The sequence below is a fragment of the Panthera onca genome, chromosome A2, assembly GCF_046562875.1.
Source record: "Panthera onca isolate mPanOnc1 chromosome A2, mPanOnc1 haplotype 2, whole genome shotgun sequence".
Classification (NCBI taxonomy): domain Eukaryota; kingdom Metazoa; phylum Chordata; class Mammalia; order Carnivora; family Felidae; genus Panthera; species Panthera onca.
In genome coordinates, this window is record NC_138340.1 from 59121980 (window position 1) to 59146784 (window position 24805).

At 41.7% G+C, this 24805-nt stretch overlaps 1 protein-coding gene across 4 annotated transcripts in view; it reads left to right on the plus strand.

Annotated features, from left to right (window-relative positions):
- TXNRD3 (thioredoxin reductase 3) overlaps nt 1-24805 on the plus strand; it is a 79344-nt gene that overhangs the window by 26928 nt on the left and 27611 nt on the right. For all 4 annotated transcript variants that reach the window (XM_081795002.1, XM_060631949.3, XM_060631948.3 and 1 more), the window contains 8 exons: nt 330-439; nt 2834-2938; nt 3394-3466; nt 5856-5975; nt 13416-13558; nt 15787-15902; nt 17160-17385; nt 19051-19143. In XM_081795002.1, coding sequence (XP_081651128.1) covers nt 330-439; nt 2834-2938; nt 3394-3466; nt 5856-5975; nt 13416-13558; nt 15787-15902; nt 17160-17385; nt 19051-19143 — 986 coding nt within the window. The remainder of the gene's footprint in view (nt 1-329; nt 440-2833; nt 2939-3393; nt 3467-5855; nt 5976-13415; nt 13559-15786; nt 15903-17159; nt 17386-19050; nt 19144-24805) is intronic.

Below are 24805 nucleotides of genomic sequence, written 5' to 3' on the forward strand. Positions count from 1 at the left end.
GATTATATCTTGATATTTGCTCTTTAAAGAGGATTCTTACCTATTTGTCTTGGCATGGCCATTGAATAATGCATCAAAATCTAATTTAGAAGGATTTGTTTTAAATGAATTTATAGATTTGCCTTTATTCTTTGTTTCCTTTGAAAATACATGGGTGTTTCCTCTTCTTGAGTCATCATTTTGTGAAGTTATATAATATATAAATATGTAAATACTGACCTTTTATGGCTGTGTGCATGTGAGCGTTTGGTGTTGTAACACTTCTGTTCAACTCCCCAAAGTTTGGAACCCTTTCAATGTTTTTACATATTTAAGTTTTTATTCTTCAGATGATGGGGCCAATGTTCAAGAAGTGCTGTCAGAAATCACTAATCAGAGAACTGTGCCCAATATTTTTGTGAATAAAGTGCATATGGGTGGATGCGATCGAACTTTCCAGGTAATAATAGTATTATATGTTTTTAATGCTGTTTCTTCAAAGTTTGTTTTCACATTTATTCAAAAGGGGTGAGAATGGCTTTTAGGAGTCTATTCATTTGTCTTTTGGAAGTTGTAAAATGGAAAAGCGTGTAAGAGAGTTCTCAGATCATCTTGAAAGTAGTGATAGATGAGATTGCTGTTTCTTTTTTTTCATTTTTGTTTTAATGTTTATTTTAGAGAGAGAGAGAGAGCGAGTGGGAGAGGGTCAAAGAGAGAGGGAGACACAGAATCCAAAGCAGGCTCCAGGCTCCAAGCTGTCAGCACAGAGCCTGATGCGGGGCTAGAACCCACAAACTGTGAGATAATGACCTGAGCTGAAGTCTGGCACTTAACCGACTGAGCCACCCTGGCCCCCCAGATTGCTGTTTCTTTTTAAGTTAGATCCTTATTCTATAACTGCTTACTTTTATTAAAATCCTGTTCCCTTATAGTTTTTATGTATGTATGTAAGTGGTAGTAGTCAGTGATTAAATACTTCTATTTCAGATTGTAACTTAAAATTACATTTTCTTGGGAAAATAGATTGTCTGTATTGTATGTTAATCTATGATCAGCATTGTTATCTATTAACAACCTGCTTCATTAGTCCCAGAAGCCATCACCCAGTTCCCATGGAGGTATGTACCTTAATCTAGAGATCCCTAAACACCTACGGGAGTGCTGGTCTTGCCACTTGTAACCTGGAGAAGATGTCAGAAGATGAATCTGGAACGTAGAGTTCTCAATTACACTTAAAAAAAAATTTTTTTTTCTGTTTATTTTTGAGAGAGAGAGAGAGAGAGAGAGCGCAACAGAGCATGAACAGGGAAGGTTTGGAGAGGAGACACAGAATCTGAAGCAGGATCCAGGCTCTGAGCTGTCAGCACAGAGCCTGACGCAGGGCTCGAACTCACAAACTGTGAGATCATGACCTGAGCCAAAGTCAGAGGCTTAACCGACTGAGCCACCCAGGCGCCCCATCAATTCCATTTCTTATGAAAGGAGCTGCCTTGCATGGCTGATGGTTAGGATTCACAGTTTCCTAAGGGCAGCTTGAAGTCAGGAGGCCAGAGGAGTCCTTCTTAGAAAGTGCCAAAATGTCCCCCTCCAGGGACACCCATCCTTCGGGGGCCGTGTGGCCCATGCTGAGTCCCATCGTTAAGTAGCTTTTCCACTGTGCTTCCCAGGATGAGCTGGTGCCACCTGGTGTGCCTAAAGCCAGCGTTGTGGATGGAGCTCCCATCTTCACATAAAGAAAACTGTTGTTACCTCACACATTGAACGTCTAACCTCACCCAAGCTACTACTTTTTTTTTTTTAATGTGTACTTATTTTGAGAAAGAGGGAGAGAAAGAGTGCAAGCAGGGGAGGGGCAGACAGGGAGGGAGACACAGAATCGGAAGCAGGTTCCAGGCTCTGAGCTGTCAGACAGAGCCCGACGCGGGGCTTGAACCCACGAACTGGGAGGTCATGACCTGAGCCGAAGTCAGTCGCTCAACTGGCTGAGCCACCCAGGCACCCCTCGCCCAAGCTACTTTGCTCAAAAGGCAGGCCAAGCAAGCAAGAGACATTGTGCAAGAGCCAGCCTTTGTGACCACTGTTGAAAGAAAAAGCAAAATTTTGTGTTGTATAGGAAGGTTACTAAGAAGCTGCAAAATTTAGGTCAAATCATGAGAAACCAGGTAAAAATGTAAAGTGTATATCCTGCTGATGATGCAGAAGAGTTTCAAAATAAAGCCTACCACAGGTGAACAGAACATAGAGGATTTTGAAAAATGATGCTTGGCTATTTTATATTTTACTGTACTGGGTTATGATATTTTGATGGTTAGACCAAGGAACATGACCTCATCTCACAAAAAGCCATGACCTGTGGGTTATTTGACACATGTCTAGATGTCAGGTGATAATGAACAAAAAATGTATGCACTTGGCATACATTCTATCTAGTTGAACCCTATTTGAATACCATCTAGATAAATTTATAATTCAAAGTTAGATAAATTAGAGACTGTTTCTTGTGCTTTTTAAAAATTTATTATGTAATTTACATCCAAATTAACATATAGTGCACCAATGATTTCAGGAGTAGATTCCCTAAGCCCCTTACCCATTTAGCCCCTCCCCCCTCCCACAACCCCTCCAGCAGCCCTCTGTTTGTTCTCCATATTAAAGAGTCTCATGTTTTGTCCCCCTCCCTGTTTTTATATTTTTGCTCCCCTTCCCTTATGTTCATCTGTTTTGTATCTTAAAGTCCAATTAGAGACTGTTTCTAAGAGTTTTAGAAAAGCAATCCATGCTGATTAAACATAGGGTACAAAGAAACAGATTTTTAAAAGGTCATGCCATACTCTCTCCTTTGATTACACCGTAGGCACATCAGAGTGGTTTGTTACAGAAGCTCCTTCAGGAAGACTCAACATATGATTATGACCTCATTGTCATTGGGGGCGGTTCTGGTGGCCTTGCGTGTGCTCAGGTATGAAAATAATGAAACTCAGAGATAATTTTCCTGGCGATTGCCATAAGCACTTCTTCCCCTACTTTATTTATTTATTTTTTTTAACATTTATTTATTTTTGAGACAGAGAGAGACAGAGCATGAACGGGGGAGGGTCAGAGGGAGAGGGAGACACAGAATCTGAAACAGGCTCCAGGCTCTGAGCAGTCAGCACAGAGCCCGACGCAGGGCTCGAACCCACGGACTGCGAGATCATGACCTGAGCCGAAGTCGGATGCTTAACCGACTGAGCCACCCAGGGGCCCCCTTCCCCTGCTTTAGAAAAGCCAATTTTGACATTACAGTCCAAGCTTTTACTGTGATAATAAAAAGTAAAGGCTGTGTTCTTACATAGTCTTTTCCTTTCGGGGAGAGAAAAATTGGGGGATTGTCAGGAAAATGACGAGACCTTTATCTGTACCTTTTTCTTGTAGGAAGCTGCCATCTTGGGAAAGAAAGTTATGGTGCTAGACTTTGTGGTCCCGTCACCTCAGGGCACGTCCTGGGGTAAGCGCTCTTGCCTTGTCGTTGTGACTTGTTTTCTGCTGTTTCCATACATCTTTGGCTTTCTTCAATCTAGTTAATCCTCATAACAGTCTCAAGAGGTACAACCGGCCTGTTTCATAGGTGAGGCAGGTGACTCTCGGTCAGGTTGAATAACTCATCTAAGATCTCATAGTTAACATGTGGTGATTGGGAGAGGGAACACAAAAATCACTAAGGAACATTTTGCAAAAAGAAAGAATTCCATGGTTCCAATATTCCAACACTCGTGCTGTAATAATTCTTGCACACCTGTGCTAACGTTTTCACTTAGTTGCAGTCACCGTGTATTTATACCATGTGGTGCTGACCTAAGCTTGCCTTAACACTGGTCTGTGTTTCTGTGTCAATTTCATAGCTGCTCTCCTAGCGGCAGGACGGTCAGTCCGGTTAGTGTGTGTGTGTGTGTGTGTGTGTGTGTGTGTGTGTGTGTGTGTGATTGTCCAGGTCACTTAGTAAAGTGCACGTTGGGCTTCCAGCTAAAGATGAGAACGTTCATCTTCATAGAACACACAGATTCTGTGTTGGATATTTTCCGTTCATGTGTCAGATCCATTCTCCGTGTCTCTACCCTGCTCTGTGCCCCAGAAGGCTGGCGAATTGGCAGCCTTGTCCCCTGGCTCAGCCAGTTAGTGGTCATGGGAGGAGAACAGAAGGAGGAAGTTGAAGGTCTTCATTCCCTGACTCCGTCCCTGCTGGTCCCTCCCTGGTGGTCGCTGCAGATGTATGGAAGGCCACCTCCCCTTTCATGGCCGCCCCTCTGTGGGCTGTGCCACGCGCTCAGTGTGCTTGCCCCTTCATGTGGGGTTGGCTCTGGTCCGCTGTTCTGTCCCTCTTCACTCTTCGTGCCCACACCCCTGTAATCATTTCTCTATAAACTCTCCTCTGTTTCCCAGCTTGAGGGTGTCATCCGTTTCCTGCCAGAACCCTGACAAAATGTGAATGGGGCGCCTGGGTGGCTCAGTCGGTTAAGCATCCGACTTCGGCTCAGGTCATTATCTCACGGTTCGTGGGTTTGAGTCCCATGTTGGGCTCTGTGCTGACCCCTCAGAGCCTTGAGCCTGCTTCGGATTCTGTGTCTCCCTCTCTCTCTGCCCCTATCCCGCTTGCACGCACTCTCTCTCTCTTTCTCTCTCTCTCAAAAATAAACATTAAAAAAAATATTTTTTAAATGTGAAAATCGTGTTTACAATTCAAATGTACTCAAAAATTTTAGCCTAGAATTTCATACAGTAAAGCTAATCTGTCTTGATTTTCCTTGTAACATGTGGATGTTAAAAAATGTGTGTGTGTACCTGGCTTTTTTTTTCTCCCTGTCTCCTCCTGCCCTCTTCCCTCTTTCTCTCCTGTCCAGAAATGTCCTACTTCTCTTGATGACCAGAAGAGAGACTGTGATCAAAGACAGAATTTTCTGATTCATGCCCTGCACCGAAGCACTCCCGCATGGCCTGTTTTGTTCCGTTCAAGATTCAGAGTAGTATCACCGGGGAGCTTGCAATGGACCTAATGTTAGCTCAGAGAAGGAGTCAGACTTCCAGAGAATAAGGGCTGGAAGCTGGGGTTCCAACCCTCGGTCTGGTATCCATCTAATTAATCTAATACAGCTCTGATCCATTTAGGGGTCAGATTTAAAGGAAAATTTTAGATTCTCTCCCCAGAAGACTATTCATATGTATATTTGTATTTTTAAAAATTTTTTTGATGTTTATTTTTTGAGAGAGAAAGAGAAACAGGGTACGAGCAGGGTGAGAGGGAGACACAGAATCTGAAGCAAGATCTAGGCTCTGAGCTGTCAGCACAGAGCCCAATGCGGGGCTCGAACTCATGGACCATGAGATCATGACCCGAGCCGAAGTCAGATGCTTAACCAACTAAGCCACCCAGGCGCCCCTGTACATTTGTATTTTTGCTCATCCCTGGTCTCCTTCATAGACTCAGTTAAAAAGTTTGAGTTAATCATGTGCATTTTTTTTTTTTAATGTTTATTTATTTTTGAAGGAGAGAGAGAGACAGAGACAGAGACAGAGAGTGAGCTGGGAAGGGGTAGAGAGAGAGGGAGACACAGAATCCAAAGCGGGCTTCAGGCTCTGAGCTGTCAACACAGAGCCCGATGCAGGGCTCGAACTCATGAGTCTTGAGATCATGACCTGAGCCTAAATCAGACACTTAACCAACTGAGCCACACAGGCGCCCCAATCATGTGTATGTTTTTGTGGGGTGTGAGGTTGGCCCTATAACCATCTGAGTGTGTCATTTCCACGTTTCAACAACACCTGCTCCGTACATATATAAAACCACACACATGCCGACACAGACACAGAGGAAACATTAAAACTGTTCTTTTCTTTCTTAGGTCTTGGCGGCACTTGTGTGAATGTGGGCTGTGTTCCTAAGAAATTGATGCATCAAGCTGCCCTTTTGGGGCAGGCATTAAATGACTCCAGGAAATTTGGCTGGGAGTATGGTCAACAAGGTGGGTAATAGTATATAAAAATTTGGATTGGGAGAAAAGAAGACAGAATGCGTTTTTTTCTTTTTTTAATGTTTATTTTTGAGAGCGAGAATAAGCAGGGGAGGGGCAGAGAGAGCGAGACACAGAATCCGAAGCAGGCTCTGAGCTGTCAGGACAGAGTCCAATGCGGGGCTCGAACCCATGAACCATGAGATCATGACCCGAGCTGAAGTCGGATGCCTAACTGATGAGCCATCCAGGTCCCCTGATAGAATGAGTTTCTTAGAGAAAGGCTTGTGATTTATATTACTGTAGTTGAGTCTGAAATTCATTTAATGAACACTTGTTAGGACCCCGCTTTGGCACAGGGGCATCAGGGGTGGTTGCTTTAAGCCTGGCCCTGCTGTCAGGGGCCTTGGTGCGTAGGGAGGGATTGTGACAGGTACAGCCATCTCAGACCCTTTGCAGAACATGAGAGAGAATAATTGCTATTTTCAGATTTCCTTTAGGTATAAAGAGAATAGAACAGCCAGGGTCATTGTTTGAATTTTATCCATTATTGTGATAACATTTTCTACTTTACCAGTGGTTATATATGTCTTTGGTTAATGAAAGATGGAAACCAAATTCGTGCGATAAATACTTACGGGGTAGGCTCTGAGGATACAGATATGAGAAAATATGGCTCCTTGCCCTGAAGCAGACCACAGTCTGTTGGAAGAGAAGAGAAGAGAAGCGATTCCATGCACTGTAATTCATGGTGAGGTTTTGAGCATTACCTTCAGGGGCACTTAAGGTAGCCTCAAGGCCTCAAGAGTCCGAGGTGGAGGAGGTGACCCTTGAGCTGCATCTTGAGGGCCACAGAGAAGCGGGTCGTTGAAGGTAGGGAGCAGCTTGCTCTGAACTGCCGAGCTGTGAGAAAACACGGAGTACTTGGCGGATAAATGAATGGCTGGCGTGGAGAATGGGGGAGGGATGCTGGCAGAAATGAGGTTACAGGGAAGCAGTTGTGAAGGCTCTTCAGTGCCATCTGAAGGAGTGAGGATTGACTCCAAAGGTAGTAAGAGAGCCATCGAGTGTCTGTAGGAGAGGAACCTGAACCACAGTTTGGATTCTGGATCCCTCTGGTGGCACTAGGGAATTTAGCAGGCTGGAGGTGGGGGGTGGGGGGCAGGTCCAAAGACATGGAGGTGAGGTGGGATGCTGTTGCCTAACCCAGAGGAGAATATGAGGTGGATCTCGAGGATTTAAGGCCTGGAATTGACAGGCTAGGAGTGCATCGGTGATTTTGTCGCTTTAGAATAACAAATATGGAATTAAAAAAAATTTCAAGGATTTGTCTGTCTCCCCAGAGATTTTGACTGAAGAAATGTGTGCATGAGCATGTCCTTGCAGGTAATTCTGCCAGGCCCCCCAGGTCACAGGTTGGGTAGAGGGTGAAGGAGAGGAAGGAATCCAGGAAGAGGGACTGGGTGACAATGTAGTGTATTGGCCGAGCTGGAAAACACGGGCAAATGTGAGTTAGTGGCCAGGTGTAGTTGGAGTTCAGCACAATGAGTTGTGGCTGGACAGACTCTTCACGGACAGATTTCCCCAGATGCTCAGCTCCACGGAGAGCTTTCGGTCCAGTTCCAGGGCCAACTGGTTGTAAATAAAATGAGGTGTCTGCATTTGATAGTTTAGCCACGGGGTCGTCTTCACCTTCAAGTTTCCTGCTCCCTGAATTCTGCATCTTGTGTGGATTGTCCACCTTGGGCTGCTGTGGAACATCCTGGTGGAGTTCGCTATCTGGGGACAGTTTGTGCTTGAGCGAGGTCTGGTCAGGGCCTGGGTTTGCCACCCACACTGTAGGTGGCGGTTCAAGTCTTAGGAATTGCTGAGAGGGGCCAGGGAAACCCTCTGGGTGGAAAAGAACAGAAGACAGAGACAGGATCCTGATAAGGAGTGGGCGAGGAAGACGAGGAAAACTAGGAGAGGTGTGTCATTGGAAGCCAGGAGACCCTAGATTTTTAAGGGAAGACTCCAGGCATGGGGAGTCTCAGCCAAGAACGAAGTGGAGGGAAATGCTGCAGAAAAGGCCAAATGAGTTGGAATAGGGTTTGAATTAGGTACATTTTAGATTTGCAGTTAGATAGTTACTTGGGTAATCATGGCCAAGTGGGGAGAAAACACCAAACACCCTGAGATGGAGAAAGGCCATGAAGGATGGAACTGTGCAGGTGGCCTGTGATGGGGACAGCCGGGCAGGGCTGTGTGCAGGCGACACGCCAAGGCAGGGTTCCCCACGAGCTGAGAACTTCTTGGTGTGTCAGCCCTGTCCGTGCACACTGCCCTGCATTGCTGGGACTCTGCACTTTCAGGAAGGGACAGCGGGGCAGATGTTTATGCCACTTTACCCCCCTAAAGGGCCAGATTATGTCCCTGAACTCATCTAAGGGCTTAATATTCCTAGTTTCCTGGAGTGAGTAAAATCTTGTATTAGATTCCTCAAAGTTCCACATACAGAATGTTTCTAAGTTAATTTCAAGGTGCTACACTAAGAAATACCTAACCAGCCATCACATGGAATTTAGAGCTTAGTTTTTAGGCATAGGCTCCATGGAATGGCCAAGACAAGTCATAGATTAAGGGGTAAGAGAAAGGAAATGAAAACATGCTGAAATCTTGGTCTGGGAGAATGTTCTAGATGCTTTCATTCTTGATGTTGGCAGAGAAATATGGATTAAACTAAATTTAAAATGTATACATAATTTCCAGATCAGAAATTGAATATAGAACTTCCAAGAAAAAGGGAACAGGAAAATGTACAAAGAAACAGCATGAAACTCACTTAAAACAAATAAAAAACAACCCAGAAAGCAAGATGGCAGACATAAGGGCAGTCTTCTACATATTAGAATAAAGCTAAATGAGTCAGCGTCTCAAGTTGCATAGACAGAACTCATCCATGTGCTTTTGCAGGACACACAGCTAAAACAAAAAGAGATAATTGTTGAGAATATAGGAATTTAAAAATTTTAAATGGCAAATTTAAATTTTCCAATTTAAAATTGATGGGAAATTTGTAAATAGGTGGGAAAAGATATATCAGGGAAATGAAAACCAAAGCAATACCAGATAGGGAGACTGTACAAGGCAACACACACACACACACACACACACACACACACACAGAGGAATTAATGAGTTAACACCCTCCCCAAAATAGAATCAATGAAAAACACCAACAATATATTTGAAAATGCAAATGAGTAGGTAGACCTTTGGCAAATCCAATCAGGGGAATAGGAGAGAGAATTCATACAACTATGTAACATTAGGTGTGAGAAAAGAAATACAACTACAGGAAGAGAAGAGAGAAAACAAATTCAATATACAAATTAGTGGTAAGCATATTAAATATCTCGATGAAAGGGAGTATATTCTAAGAAAATATAGATGACCAGAATTGACTTGAATTATCAGAGAAAACATTGCCTGAGGACAATTCATTCTCCAGGAGACCGCAGATTCACATGTAAATTTCCTCAACTCTTCAAGGAACATTTTTTCTGTATTCAAACTATTCTTGAGCTTAGGAAAAAATAGAAGGGTTCACTTTTTTTTTTTTTTTTTTTTAACTGACATAACAGTGATACAAAAAGATAGTGTAAAAATAGAAAGCTGTAGGCCACGGAGGTACCAAATTTCTAGAAAAAGCATTAGCAAATCCTCTCCAGCAGTGACTAAAGGGATACACTGTGACTTCTGATGGTTCGTTCTGGAGACACAAGAGTGAGTCATTAGGAAACCATAGTAGGGATGCTAAAACCCACATGATGACCTGGATTCCAGCTCTGTTACGGCCCTAAATAAATAAATAAATAAATAAATAAATAAATAAATAAATGGCTGTCATTAAACTAAGCAAAGAAATGGACACTTGCTTTACATGATGAAGAAAAGTCAGATGTAAATATTTGATGGAGGGGCACCTGGGTAGCTAAGTTGGTTAAGCATCCGACTCTTGATTTTGGCTCAGGTCATGATCTCAAAGTTCATGGGATCGAGCCTCACTTCAGTCTCTGCACTGACAGTGCAGCACGGAGCCTGCTTGGGTTTCTCTCTCTCTGTCTCAAATAAATTAAAAAATTAAAATAAATATTTGGTGGAGAAGAGCTTGAGGCATTTACATTAAAGTCAATAATTAGGGCAGCCCACTTCCACTACTGATATCTGCATTGTTCTGGGGCTTCTGGCCAGTGCACAAAAAGGAAGAACAGGAAAGAAAAAGTACATACTTGAGAAAGAGGAAGAAAAAGAGAGTGTAAACCTGTCATGTATGTATATCCGCAGTTATATACACGATCGTATACGAGATACCTAGAATATGTGAGAGATCGAACTAAAGAATGTTAGAACTAATAAGAGTTGTATGGAACTGTTGAATCACTAAATTGTACACATGAAACTAATATTACACTGTAGGTTAACTAACTAGAATTTAAATTAAACTTAAAAAAAAACGGAATACCATATCAGAATTTCTCAGACTTGAAACATGGGACTGGTAGGAGCTACAAGTGTAATCTTAGAGGACTTTGAGTTCATAATATTTTGTAATCGTATTTCCTTTTAAACAAAAATCTACCACATGTGAAAAAGAAGAGTTCACTCTGGCTTATAAGGTATATGTGCAAAAATCAATAGATTCATCACATCAACAATAAGAAATTAAATATTTAATGAAAATTGCAACAAGATGATAGAATAAGTTGGGATAAATTTACTAGGAATGGACAAAATAGATAAGGAAAGTATAAAAGCATAACAAAAAATATACTGAGAATTTTAGATGGGATGTCTCAATATGGTAAAGCCGTTATCTCAAAATTATAAATGTCTCAACAAATTTTTTTTTTTTTTTTGGAACTTGACAGATTATTCTAAAGTTTGTATTGAAAGTGAATGTGTGAGGATAGCTGCGCAGCCTTTGAAAAGCGTGGAGAGTAATTTTTCCCATCAATAGTTAAAATGGTGATACTATTACAAAGCTAAACAGGTGGATGAAACCGTAGAGCAGGTGGTTCCAAAGTGCCAGTCCCTGGATTTGCCACATCAGAATCTCCTGGGGGAGCTTGTCTTGGCTCCATAGGTTTGTGGCAGGTCCAAGAATTTTTATGTCTCAGCCTGATTTCCCAGGGGATCCTGGACTGAGAAGGTCCTTGGGATAAGGGGTTCTTGAAGGGTTACAAGCATAACTTTTCCAGCTTAGAGGGGAGGAGGGATCTTAGGATATGAGGACATGTGCCACTGTGGAGAGGCTCATCACTGCTGGGTCATTACCTTCTGGGCTCAGGGTGTGAGGGTCGGGTAACTTAGCGACCACAGTGACCCTCTGGATTGCAAGATCTTAGGAGACTTTGCTGCATATTGACATCCTAGAGGGAAAGATATGATATCCAGGCCATGAACTCGCTAGATACATTCCTGATGAGTACTGAGGGCTTTCTTGAGAGTGTTGGCTAGGGTGAGTCACCAGACGGGACCTGAGGATGAACCCAGCGGACTGGGTTTGCCTTCGGGAATCTCTTCCAGTTTGATGGGAGCCCCGGGCTGGCCTCTGTGTGTTATAAGCATGGTGCTGCACGGAGACCGGTTTCTCCATTGGGAACTAGCATCAGCAGACGAGGTGGATGAACACCAGGAAATAAATCCCGTCTAGAAGATCCAGGATGACAAGAAATTCCGATTCCAACAGCTCCTGCTCCATGTCCAATAGGAAATGAGCAAACGTTGTGATACACATGGTGGGCAGCGGTGAGCACTAACCACACCGATTATAAAGCAGCGTAGGGTCTTGGCTCTCATAAAACCACCTCCAGGTGAACTGACAGGGAGGGGCCCAGGCAGGGCTGGTCAGGAGGATGTGTGGTGCTCGCTGACCTGAGACCCGCTTCTCTTCACATCCGGGGTGCCGTGTGCACCAGGCCTCCTGGAGTGCAAGAGTGGCCGTGGGGTGCTCCTGAATGATAATCTTCCTGCCTTGTGATGTTTTGGACTGGTTTCCCCATTCTCCTCTCCATGGATGTTTTTCTTCTTTTCAGACGTTTTGCTTATGTTTTGTAATATTAAAGAGAAAGAAGTATAAACCGTAACTGGCCTGAAAAAGATTGAAGTCTTGCGTTCCCTTCTTTTCTTTTTTTTTAAATAAATTTTTTTTAATGTTTACTTATTATTGAGAGACAGACAGAGAGAGTGTGAGCAGGGGAGGGGGCAGAGAGAGGGGGAGACACAGAATCCGAAACAGGCTCCAGGCTCTGAGCTGTCAGCACAGAGCCTGATGCGGGGCTCAAACTCACGAACCGCGAGATCATGACCTGAGCCGAAGTCGGACACTTAACCAACTGAGCCACCTAGGCATCCCTTGCGTTTACTTCTTGATTGTTTTTTTTTTTTTAATAATTTATTTAGTTTTTAATTTACATCCAAGTTAGCATCTAGTGCAACAATGATTTCAGGAGTAGATTCCTTAATGCCCCTGACCCATTTAGCCCATCCCCCCTCCAGTAACCCTGTTTGTTCTCCATATTTAAGAGTCTCTTATGTTTTGTCCCCCTCCCTGTTTTTATATTATTTTTGCTTCCCTTCCCTTATGTTCATCTGTTTTGTATGTATATACACCACGTCTTCTTTATCCATTCATCCGTTGATGGACACTTGGGCTCTTTCCATACTCTGGCCATTGTTGACAGTGCTTCTATAAACACTGGGCTGCATGTGTCCCTTCGAAACAGCACACCTGTATCCTGTGGATAAATACCTAGTAGTGCAATTGCTGGGTCGTAGGGTAGTTCTATTTTTCGTTTTTTGAGGAACCTCCATACTGTTTTCCAGAGTGACCGCACCAGTTTGCATTCTCATACTTCTTGATTCGTAAAGCAGTACACAGTATGGCTTCCATGTGGTTGTATATGATTGAGCATTAAAAATAAAATCCAAAACAAATAAATAAATAAATAAAAATAAAATAAAATAAAATCCACTTTATATATATACAATGGAGTATTATTCGGCAATCAAAAAGAATGAAATCTTGCCATTTGCGACTACGTGGATGGAACTGGAGGGTATTATGCTAAGTGAAATTAGTCAGAGAAAGACAAATATCATATGAGTTCACTCATAGGAGGGCTTTTAGACACAGAACAGATGAGCACAAGGGATGGGAAGCAAAAATAATATAAAAACAGGAGGGAGGGGGACAAAACATAAGAGATTCTTAAATATGGAGAACAGACAGAGGGTTGCTAGAGGGGTTGTGGGAGGGGGGATGGGCTAAATGGGGAAGGGGCATTAAGGAATCTACTCCTGAAATCATTGGTGCACTATATGCTAACTAACTTGGATGTAAATTGAAAAAATAAATAAAAATAAAAATAGAATCCATTTTATGCCTTCACTCTGATTGTTTATTTTCAGTGAAACACAACTGGGAGACCATGACAGAAGCAATTCAGAACCACATCAGCTCTCTAAACTGGGGCCACAGGTTGTCCTTGAGGGAAAAGTCTGTAGACTATGTCAATTCCTATGGAGAATTTGTTGAACATCATAGAATAAAGGTACTGTTTGTTCATTGCTTTTCTTTACTGTTGCTGGAACTTGCCTTGATCTAAAAACTCCACGTTGCATGTTAAGGGCTGTCGCTGATGTATGTACACACACGGCCTCGAGTGCACTCGCTTCTTCCCCAGTGTCGTTGATTCCACACGCCCTGCCGAATTGAAGGAATTGCCTTTCGAGAGAGCCCTTAATTTGAGGTTATTATTTGCCTTTTGATTTTATTACTATCTTAAAAGAAAACATTTAGACTAGGTAGTTCAAAGTTTAAAAGACTAAAACTAAAAATTTTAGCAACGTAATTCTTTTTTACAATGAAACCTTGGGTGGGGGGGGGGGATGGGAAAAATTGAATAAGTAAGTCACAGGGATAAAAGGTACAGCCTGGAGAATAGAATAGAATAGCATGGTGTTGTATGGGGATCGATGGCAGCGACACTGGTGGTGAGCACAGTGTAACCCATGGACTTGTGGAATTGCTGTGTTGTACACCTGAAACTAATGTGACATTGTGTGTCAATGGTACTTCAGTAAAAATATAATGATTAAAAAGTAAGAATAAAATGAAACCTTAACCAGGACTCCAATATATTATTCATAAAAGCATTAATAAAAGTAGCACGAAAAGGAGCATATTTTATAATTTTGTAATGTTTACGTATCGTAAGATCGGCACGTAAGGAAAATGAGATCATTTTGATGAACACAAAAATTTTAAATTGGAGTTATAAAAGACCATATAACCCTCAACACCTAGTTTTCTTTTGAACTCTGCTTTCATAGCCCAGTGTGCAGTGTTCTTGGTGGGATCTGAGGTTATTTTGTAGTCCTTCGTTATCTCTGGAAAGGTATGAGGTGGTCTACTCAAAGCCGCCCCTTTCGAACCCACACGCAGTCCAATTTGAATTCCGTCAGTCACATGAAACATAACAGAAATATGGGTCGGGTAGTTTCATTTCTCAGATTGTGACATGCCCAGCACATTTGGTTGAATAGAAGCCTGTCGTTCACAACCGTAGCTGCCTCTTGCATGCTTCCTCATTTACTGATAATGGGTGTCTGCTCAGTTAATTTCAGGTTTCTGTCCCTCCACCCCCACAGCCTGCGCTTGTCTGTCTCTTTTCAGACCCACCTGAGCAGGTGGCTGTCTCCAGGCGGCCCGGCCTCCATCCCACTATTTAAACCACCTTCTTGGGGCGCCTGGGTGGCTCAGTCGGTTAAGCGTCTGACTTCGGCTCAGGTCATGATCTCGTGGTCTGTGAGTTCGAGCCCCGCGTCGGGCTCTGTGCTGACTGCTCTGTGCTGACTGCTCAGAGCCTGGAACCTGTTTCAGATTCTGTGTCTCCCTCTCTCTCTGACCCTCCCCCGTTCATGCTCTGTCTCTCTCTGTCTCAAAAATAAACGTTAAAAAAAAATTAAAAAAAAATAAACCACCTTCTTGTTTAAACACCTTCATCGGTTTTTGAATTTTTTTGATGAAAATGTATTTATGAATTATGTAATTGAAAATATGCCAACAATGAATAGCCTTTGCTGGTTCCCCAAAGCCGAAATCTTTAAATATATATATTTTTAATGTCTATTCAGTTTTGAGAGATAGGGCAGGAACAGGGGAGGGGCGGAGAGAGGGGGAGACACGGAATCCGAAGCAGGCTCCAGGCTTTGAGTTGTTAGCACAGAGCCCGACACAGGGCTGGAACCCACGAACCGTGAGATCATGACCTGAGATGAAGTCTGACACTCAACCAAGTGAGCCACCCAGGCACCCCCATAGCCAAAATCTTTAGAATGGCATATAAATGTGTTCACATTTGGCACTAATCTATTTCCCTTCGCCGTGACACAAACCCGCCTTTCCTGCCACTTTCTGGCCACTTGCTGTTTCCCAGACACCAGCCACTTTCAGGCCTGTGGGCTTTTTATATGCCCTGTTCTCTCTGTGGATTTCCATTCTTCCCAGATCATTTCACTTTCTTGTCTCCACTTGAAATATCACCACCTTTGAAGCGTCCTTGGCTAGCTTTGCAGCCTACTTCCACTGGGCTCTTCTGGTTGATGTTTTGTAAAGACTTCTCTTTTCTATGTTGGTGTTCATCGCCCTGCATTATTAGTTTTACACGTCCGCTCCTGTTGGATGGGAAGGTCTGTAAGGGTCGTAACTGGTTGTCCAGAGTGTCTCATACTCTACAGTGTGTGTGGAAAAGGTGAAATTTACTTTCCTCTCTTCCAGGCAACCAATAGAAAAGGACAGGAAACTTCCTACACGGCTGCAAAATTTGTCATAGCAACAGGCAAAAGGCCACGGTATTTAGGAATCCAAGGAGATAAAGAGTACTGCATTACTAGGTAAGATTAAATAGGCAGTTGTAACTGGAAGTTGCGTTACGTTTATGTTTCCAATTTGTTTAGTGTCTGATACTGTTTCACAGAAGATTTGAATTGATGACACATAAAAAGTATAACACAAGAAGCTAAGTGGTTAACATCACGAAGCCAAGAGAAAATAATGCTAGGTGAAGTCCAAACTGTGGGACAAATACAGGCTGTATGATTCTAGGTGATTGCTCATCGAGGTCTGGGAATTTCGTGGAGGCCAAAGCAAGGAAGGGAATGCAAATAGCTTTAGTGCTTAGTGTCTATATGATAATGAACCAGTGGATCAGGAGAAGCGTGGCTGTTCTTAATACTGAGATTTCACAGTAACTATCCCTGGATGGTCATAAAGAGGACATTGTATAACACATTATGGTACAATGACTTTCAAACTTTTTTGAGCAGATGCACATTAAGAAATGCATTTTTCGTTGTACTGTTCAGATTTACACACACACACACACACACACACACACACTCAAACCATGTTTCTTATCACATATAATGTTGTCTAATGTTTTCTATTCTGTTTCATTTTTAAAATACCTTCACTTGTGGGGCGCCTGGGTGGCGCAGTCGGTTAAGCGTCCGACTTCAGCCAGGTCACGATCTCACGGTCCGTGAGTTCGAGCCCCGCGTCAGGCTCTGGGCTGATGGCTCAGAGCCTGGAGCCTGTTTCCGATTCTGTGTCTCCCTCTCTCTCTGTCCCTCCCCCGTTCATGCTCTGTCTCTCTCTGTCCCACAAATAAATAAAAAAACGTTGAAAAAAAAAAAAATAAATAAATAAAAAAAAAATAAAATAAAATACCTTCACTTGTGATCCACTAATTTGATTTTGAAAGAACTACTGTGGACACTATTATAAACTCCAAAAGGCTGATTCTGTCCGTGTTTCTTCCTTCAAACACCACGCTGCAATGCAGCCAGACCTCTACACATTGAAACCTAAATAATTTGTTTCATTTAAAAAAATGGTTTTTTTAGATTTATTTATTTTTGAGAGACAGAGCGCAAGTGGGGGAGGGGCAGAGAGAGATGGAGACACAGAATCCGAAGCAGGCTCCAGGCTCCGAGCTGTCAGCACAGAGCCTGACGCGAGGCTCGAACCCACGAACCATGAGATCACGACCTGAGCTGTAGTCGGACGCCCAACCGACTGAGCCACCCAGGTGCCCCTATAACTCGTTTCATTTTTATTGCCTGGGCGTTCCTCTTGTTTTTATTTTTCAGTGACGACCTTTTTTCTCTACCTTATTGCCCTGGCAAAACATTAGTAGTGGGCGCGTCTTATGTTGCTCTGGAATGTGCAGGAGTTCTTACTGGCCTTGGCTTAGATGTCACGGTTATGGTGCGCTCAGTCCTTCTTCGGGGCTTTGATCAAGAAATGGCAGAGAGAGTGGGCTCCTACATGGAACAACGTGGTGTTAAGTTCTTAAGAAAATTCATACCTGTGATGGTAAGTCTGAAAGGCATTCGGAAATTCCTTTTGTTTTTAGTTTTTTACTCTCTCTTTAGTTATTTTATTCTACTGGTCCTTATTTCATTTCATGAAATAAATTAGTCTGTACTCATAAGACACCTTAAAGTTAGTGTACCCACCTCCTGGTCTACAGAACTGACCTCCACGTGTCCCACCGTCCTCCCCCCATCCTTGCCCCCATACAGGAAGGTGTCCTTGTTCCTCTCAGGCCCTTGTGTATTTTCTCACTGTCTCTCACTTTCCCAGGGATGCCCCATCTTCAGTTAGCTGTCCCCCCCCACCCCCTGCGTTTCCCACCTGTGTCTCTGCTCTTTAAACAAATGAGCCTTCCCTGCTCCTCTCTGCCCTTCTGGCTGGGTCCCCATGTTTCTTTTCCTGTTTATAAGGAGACTTCTGGTTTCTTGCCTCCATTTTCCAGTTCAGCCAACTCTCAGCTGCTTCTATCCTTGCTAACTGCTTTGAAATTGCGTGTTGGGGGGGCGCCTGGGTAGCTCAGTCGGTTAAGCGTCCGACTTCAGCTCAGGTCACGATCTCGCGTTCCGTGAGTTCGAGCCCCGCATCGGGCTCTGGGCTGATGGCTCAGAGCCTGGAGCCTGCTTCCGATTCTGTGCCTCCCTCTCTCTCTGCCCCTCCCCCGTTCATGCTCTGTCTCTGTCTCAAAAATAAATAAACATTAAAAAAAAAAAAAGAAATTGCGTGTTGGGGTCTGTGGCACACTCCATGCCGTCAAAGCCAATGGTCACATCTCTGTCCTTATGTGATAGGCTTCTGGGTAGCATTTGTGAAATTGACATGCCTTCTGTTTGAAATATTGTCCTTTTTCTTTTTAAATCTTTTTTAATGTTTATTCATTTTTGAGAGACAGAGAAAGCATGAGTTGGGGAGGAGCAGAGAGAAGGGGAGACACAGCATCTGAAGCAGGCTCCAGGCTCTGAGCTGTCAGCACAGAGCCTGACACGGGGCTCGAACCCACGAACCGCGAGATCATGACCTGAGCCAAAGTCAGATGCTTAACTGACTGGGTCACCCAGGCCCCCAAAACATTCTCCTTTCTTGACCTTCCTGGTCCCACAACCTGGGGTTCCGCATCTCCTTGACCTGTAAATGTCAGAGCACCTGCTCCCTCTTCTCTTCTCTGCTCATTTTACCTGGGCGGTCCTCGTTAGGTCCGTACTTTATTGTCTCGATGGTATAATGGCTCTCAGATTTATATATCCTGCTCAGGCCTCTCTCCTGAACTCCACACCCATTTATCCATTTGGCTGTGGGATATCTCCGCTTGAATTCCTCATAAGCATTTCAAATTTATTAAGACAAAAATGAAAATCTTGATTTTCTTCCTAAATGTATTCCCCAGCTCATCTTTCGGGCCTATCTCAGTAGTCAGTAAGTGGTGCTATAGTCTATGCGATTTATTAAGCCAACACCTACAAAGCATCCCTCACTCCTTTTATGTTACCACCAACTAGTCCATTAATGTAGTCTTACCTCCAAACTGTATTTTGTGACAGTCCTTTCTTTCTCTGTCTTTACCTGGTCCAAAAACCTAAACGCACACACACATACACGTGTGTGCACCCTATGACCCATTTATTTTCTGTCACGTTTACACGGAATCATTACGTGTTTTATCCTTACCAGGTTCAACAGTTGGAGAAAGGGTCACCTGGAAAGCTGAAAGTTGTGGCTAAATCCACCAAAGGGCCAGAAACTATTGAAGGAGTATATAATACAGTAAGTTTTTATTTTATAAGCATTAAGTGGGTGAACACGCTCATAAATTAGCACAGGTGAAGTGTATGGGAAAATTCTACCAGTTTAACTTTTTTTTCTTTTGGTTCTCTCTCAGACTATAATAAGTACAGCAGGTAGTTGAGCTGTTGACATTTGGTAGTTTTCACTGTACATGAAAAATACCCTAAGAAAACATATAAGTAGGTGTAATTATGCATAGAACAAAATCTGGAAGCAGGTATACCTGACTTACTTCTGGGGCATTAGATATCTTCTACCTTTGGGCATTTGAATAGTTTCAATAAAAATTCAATATATATCTCATCACTTCTCGGCCTTTTGGCTAAGGTCAAGTGTAAAAATTGAATATATCTTACAATCAGAAACAGCAATAAAGATCTTGTTGTTTTGAAAAACAAACAATATAAAATCTGCAAACAGTGTGAATAGTCCATGGACTATATTGGGTGGCAACAGTTCTAATTTAAACTGATGATATTTGGATGTCAACATTTCTTTTACATACTATAGTTTAGAGTTTTAACCTAAATGATACGTTTATGTTTTATATACTCATATAGTCATGATTATTTTGAGCTAAAAATGTAAACAATATGGGGAGAATCAACAAAGTCAAAAAATAAATAAGAAAATAAACAAATCAACCCCAGTTAAGATTTCTGTTAGAGTTGCATTAGATATATAAATCAATCTAATTTTTTTGCAATATTCAGTCCTCTGATCCATGAATATATCTGCTTTTTTTTAAATTAAAAAACACTTTTAATGTTTATTTTTGAGAGAGACAGAGAGAGAGAAAGCGAGCAAAAGCAGGGGAGGGGCCGAGATAGAGGGAGACACAGAATCTGAAGCGGGCTCCAGACTCCTAGCTGTCAGCACAGAGCCCGACACGAGGCTCTAACTTAGGAACCGTGAAATCATGACCTGAGCCAAAGTCGGACGTTTAACCGACTGAGCCACCTAGACGCCCCTAAATCTGCTCTTTGCCTTTTTATTTCTTTTTTTGCATAAGTGCCCTAGCAAGGACCTCCAAGAAATGCCAAGTGGCATTCTTGTCTTGTTCTCAGTATTGAAAGTTTTCAGTGTTTCATCATTAAAGACTAATGTTTTCTGCAGGATTTTGTTAGATATTATTAATTAAGTGAAAGAACTTCTTTTTCTTGTTTGCCAAGGGTTGTTTGGTTATTTCTTTTTTGTTTTTTAAAAATCATGAGTGGATGTTTGATTGTACCACTTTCTTTTGTAGCTATGGATCAAAACTTTTTTTCTTTAATCTGTTTATGTGTTGAATTACATCAGTTTTCTAACATTCAGTCAAGTCTGTATTCCTGGTATAAACCCAGCTTGGTAATGGTTCTTTTTGTATATTATTAGATTTGGTTATTTAGAATTTTTACATTTATATTCATGAATCATATTGGCTTATACTTTTCCTTTCATATGTTGAGCTTTTCAGATTTGGGTAGCAAGGTTGTTCTGGCTCATGAAAACAGTTTGGAGTGTATTACCTCTTTCTCTATTCTCTGGAAGCATGTTTATAATATTAGAATTGGTTCTTTGTCTGATAGAATTCACTGATGCAACCATCTGGGCCTAGAATTTTCTGTAAAAATTTTTTTTAATGTTTATTTATTTTTGAGAAAGAGACAGAGCGTGAATTGGGGAAAGGCAGAGAGAGGGAGACACAGAATCCGAAGCAGGCTCCAGGCTCTGAGCTGTCAGCACAGAGCCCGATATGGTGCTCGAACTCATGAACTGTGAGATCATGACCTGAGCCGAAGTTGGGCGCTTAACCAACTGAGCCACCTAGGTACCCCTAAGGCCTAGAATTTTCTATACATATATATATATTTGACCAGTGATTCCATTTCTTTAACAGTCATACAGCTTTTACGGCCTTCTATTTTTTAAAAAATTTTTAAATTTTATTGATTTATTTATTTTTAAAATTTACATCCAAATTAGTTAGCATATAGTGCAACAATGATTTCAGGAGTAGATTCCTTTGTGCTCCTTACCAATTTAGCCCATCCGCCCTCTGACACCCCCTCCTGTAACCCTCTGTTTATTCTCCATATTTGTGAGTCTCTTATGTTTTGTACTCCTCCCTGTTTTATATTATTTTTGTTTCCCTTCCCTTATGTTCATCTGTTTTGTCTCTTAAAGTCCTCATCTGAGTGAAGTCATATGATATTTGTCTTTCTCTGACTGACTAATTTCACTTAGCATAATACCCTCCAGTTGCGTCCATGTAGTTGCAAGTGGCAAAATTTCATTCTTTTTGATTGCTGAGTAATACTTCATTGTATATATATACCACATCTTCTTTATCCATTCATCCATCGATGGACATTTGGGCTCTTTCCATACTTTGGCTATTGTTGATAGTGCTGCTCTAAACATGGGGGTGCATGTGTCCCTTCGAAACAGCACACCTGTATCCCTTGGATAAATACCTAGTAGTGCCATTGCTGGGTCGTAGAGTAGTTCTATTTTTAATTTTTTGAGGAACCTCCATACTGTTTTCCAGAGGGGCTGCACCAGCTTGCATTCCCGCCAACAATGCAAAAGAGATTCTCTTTCTCCACATCTCGCCAACATCTGTTGTTGCCTGAGTTGTTAATGTTAGCTATTCTGACAGGTGTGAGGTGGTATCTCATTGTGGTTTTGATTTGTATTTCCCTGATGATGAGTGAACTTGAGCATTTTTTCATGTGTTGGCCATCTGGATGTCTTCTTTGGAGAAGTGTCTATTCATGTCTTTTGCTCATTTCTTTACTGGACTACTTGTTTTTTGGGTGTTGAGTTGGATAAGTTCTTTGTAGATTTTGGATACTGACCCTTTATCTGATATGTCATTTGCAAATATGTTCTCCCATTCTGTTGGTGGCCTTCTCGTTTTGCTGATTGTTTCCTTCGCTGTGCAGAAGCTTTTGATTTTGATGAGGTCCCAGTGGTTCATTTTTGCTTTTGTTTCCCTTGCCTTCTGACACTTGTTGAGTAAGAAGTTACTGTGGCCAAGATCGAAGAGATTTTTGCCTGCTTGTTTCTCTAGGATTTTGATGGCTTCCTATCTTATGTTTAGGTCTTTCATTCATTTTGAGTTTAGTTTTGTGTCTGGTGTAAGAAAGTGGTCCAGGTTCATTTTTCTGCATGTCGCTGTCCAGTTTTCCCAGCACTGCTTGTTAAAGAGACTGTCTTTATTCCATTGGATATTCTTTCCTGCTTTGTCAAAGATTAGTTGGCCATACGTTTGTGGGTCCATTTCTGGGTTCTCTATTCTGTTCCGTTGATCTGAGCATCTGTTCTTGTGCCATACTTTTTTCTTGAGTTACTTTAGATTCATTCTGTTTTTCTAGGAATTAGTTCATTTCCTCTGAGTTATCAAATATATTGGTATAAAGTTATTCACAGTATCTAAATTTGTAAATTGTTTACTTTGTAATAAGGTGTAATTTACATGTGGTGAAGTGCCCATATCTTAGATGTACAGTTCAGTCAATTTTGACAAATGCACATGTTCGTCTAATCCATACTCATTTGAAGGTCACAGACTATTTGTGTGAGTTTAGAGAGCTCTCCAGTGTCCCTTCCCACTCCTTGACCCAAACAACCCTGTTCTGATTCTGTCACCGTAGACTAGTTTTGCTTAGCCTAGATGTCACAGAAATGGGACTATATGGTATGTACTCCTCGTATTCATCCATGTTGTTGTTTCTTCTCATTGTATGATTATGTGAATATAAAATTACGGGTGTGCCAGTTTGTTCATTTTCCTGTGGATGGACACCTAGGCTGCTTGCAGTTTGGGGTATTGGGGTAAAACTGCTGCGAAGATTTCTTGTGTAAGGTCTTGTGGACGTATATCATCATATCTCACGGGTAAATACCTACAAGTGTAATTAATCGGCCACGGGATAGTTTCTATGTTTAACTTTTTGAGAAACTGCCAAACAGCTTCTAAATGAATGAATCACTTTATATATCCACCAGCTATGTGTGTGAGTCTCGGTTGTCTCATGTCCTCAACGTTCGGGCTTATCCGGCTTTTTCGTTTTAGCCATTCTGGTGCGTGTGTGGTGGTGTCTTCTCATGGTTCTAATTTGTGTCTTCCTGGTGACTAATGATGTTGAGCAACTTTTCATATGCCCACGGGCCATTTATATTTTTTCCGTTATGAAGTATCTGCTCGAGTCTTTGGTCCATTTTTTAAAAAAAATTTTTAATGTTTATGTTTGAGAGATAGGGAGACACAGAATCTGAAGCAGGCTCCAGGCTCTGAGCTGTCGGCACAGAACCTGACGTGGGGCTCAAACCCACAAACTGTGAGATCATGACCTGAGCTGAAGTCGATGCCTAACTGACTGAACCACCCAGGCACCCCAAGTCTTTGGTCCATTTTGTTGTTGTTGTTGTTACTTGAATTTTTATTCTTGAATTGAAGGAGTTTTGTATGTATCTTGGATGCACTCAGTTTTCAGGTAGATGTATTATGAATATTTTCTTCCCATCTGTGACTTTCCTATTTATTTTTTTACAGTATCTTTTGATGAGCAGTAGTTTTAAAGTTTTTATGGAGTCCAGTTCATCAGTGTTTTGCATTATGGTTAATGCCTTCCGTGTGCTCTCAGAAATCCCTAAAGGTCATGAAACGATTCTCCTACATTTTCTTCTTGCAGCTTTGTAGTTTTCTCTTTTATGTTCAAGTCTGTAATACACCTTGAATTTTTGTTTATAGTATGAAGTGGGAATATGGGTTCTTTTTCTTCCATATGGGTTTCCAGTACCATTTGTTGAGAAGACTTCCCTTTTTCCCCTGAGTTGCTCTGGTGCCTTTATTGAAATCATCTGACCATTTAACTGTGGATCTGTTTCTGCACCCTTCATCCCATTGATCATTTGTCTGCTTTCACCACATTGTTTTGAGTATTGAAGCTTTATAACAAATTTTAGAACAGGTAGAGTAAGTCCTCCAGCTTTGTTTAGGTCCTTTACAGTTCTGCATCACTTTTAAAAACAGCTTGTCAATTTCTACCAGAAAAAAATCCTGCTGGGACTTTGATTGGGATTATATTGATTATATAGATCAGTTTGGAATAACTGACCATCTTAACAGTATTGAGTTTTCCAGTGCGTGAACTTCATAGGTCTTTCCATTTATTTATGTACTCTGTAGTTTCTCTTGGCAATATTTTATTATTTTGCTCTAGAGGTCTTTCATGTAGTTTGCTAAATTTATCCCTAAAGATTTCACGTTTTTAAGCTTTTATAAAATGGTATTTAAAATTTTTAAATTCATAGCATTTAGTTGGTAGCATATACAAATGCGAGTGATTTTTGCACATTGGCCTTATTATAGATTCTTGGGCTTAATGTCCACATATAAAGCCAGTTTTGTTCTTCTTTTCAATCTACTTGCTTTTTCTTTTTCTTGCCTTGTTGCACTTGCTAAGTCCTGCAGGACAACATTGAATAGAAACTGAGGGTAAATATCTTTATCTTGCTACAAGGTGAAGCATTCAGTCTTTCATCATTGCTAGGATGTAAGCTGTAGATTTTATTTTATTTTTTTACCAATGCCTTCTTTCAGGTCGGGGAAGTTTTCTTTTTTTTTTAATCTTCTGAGGATTAAATTAAAATC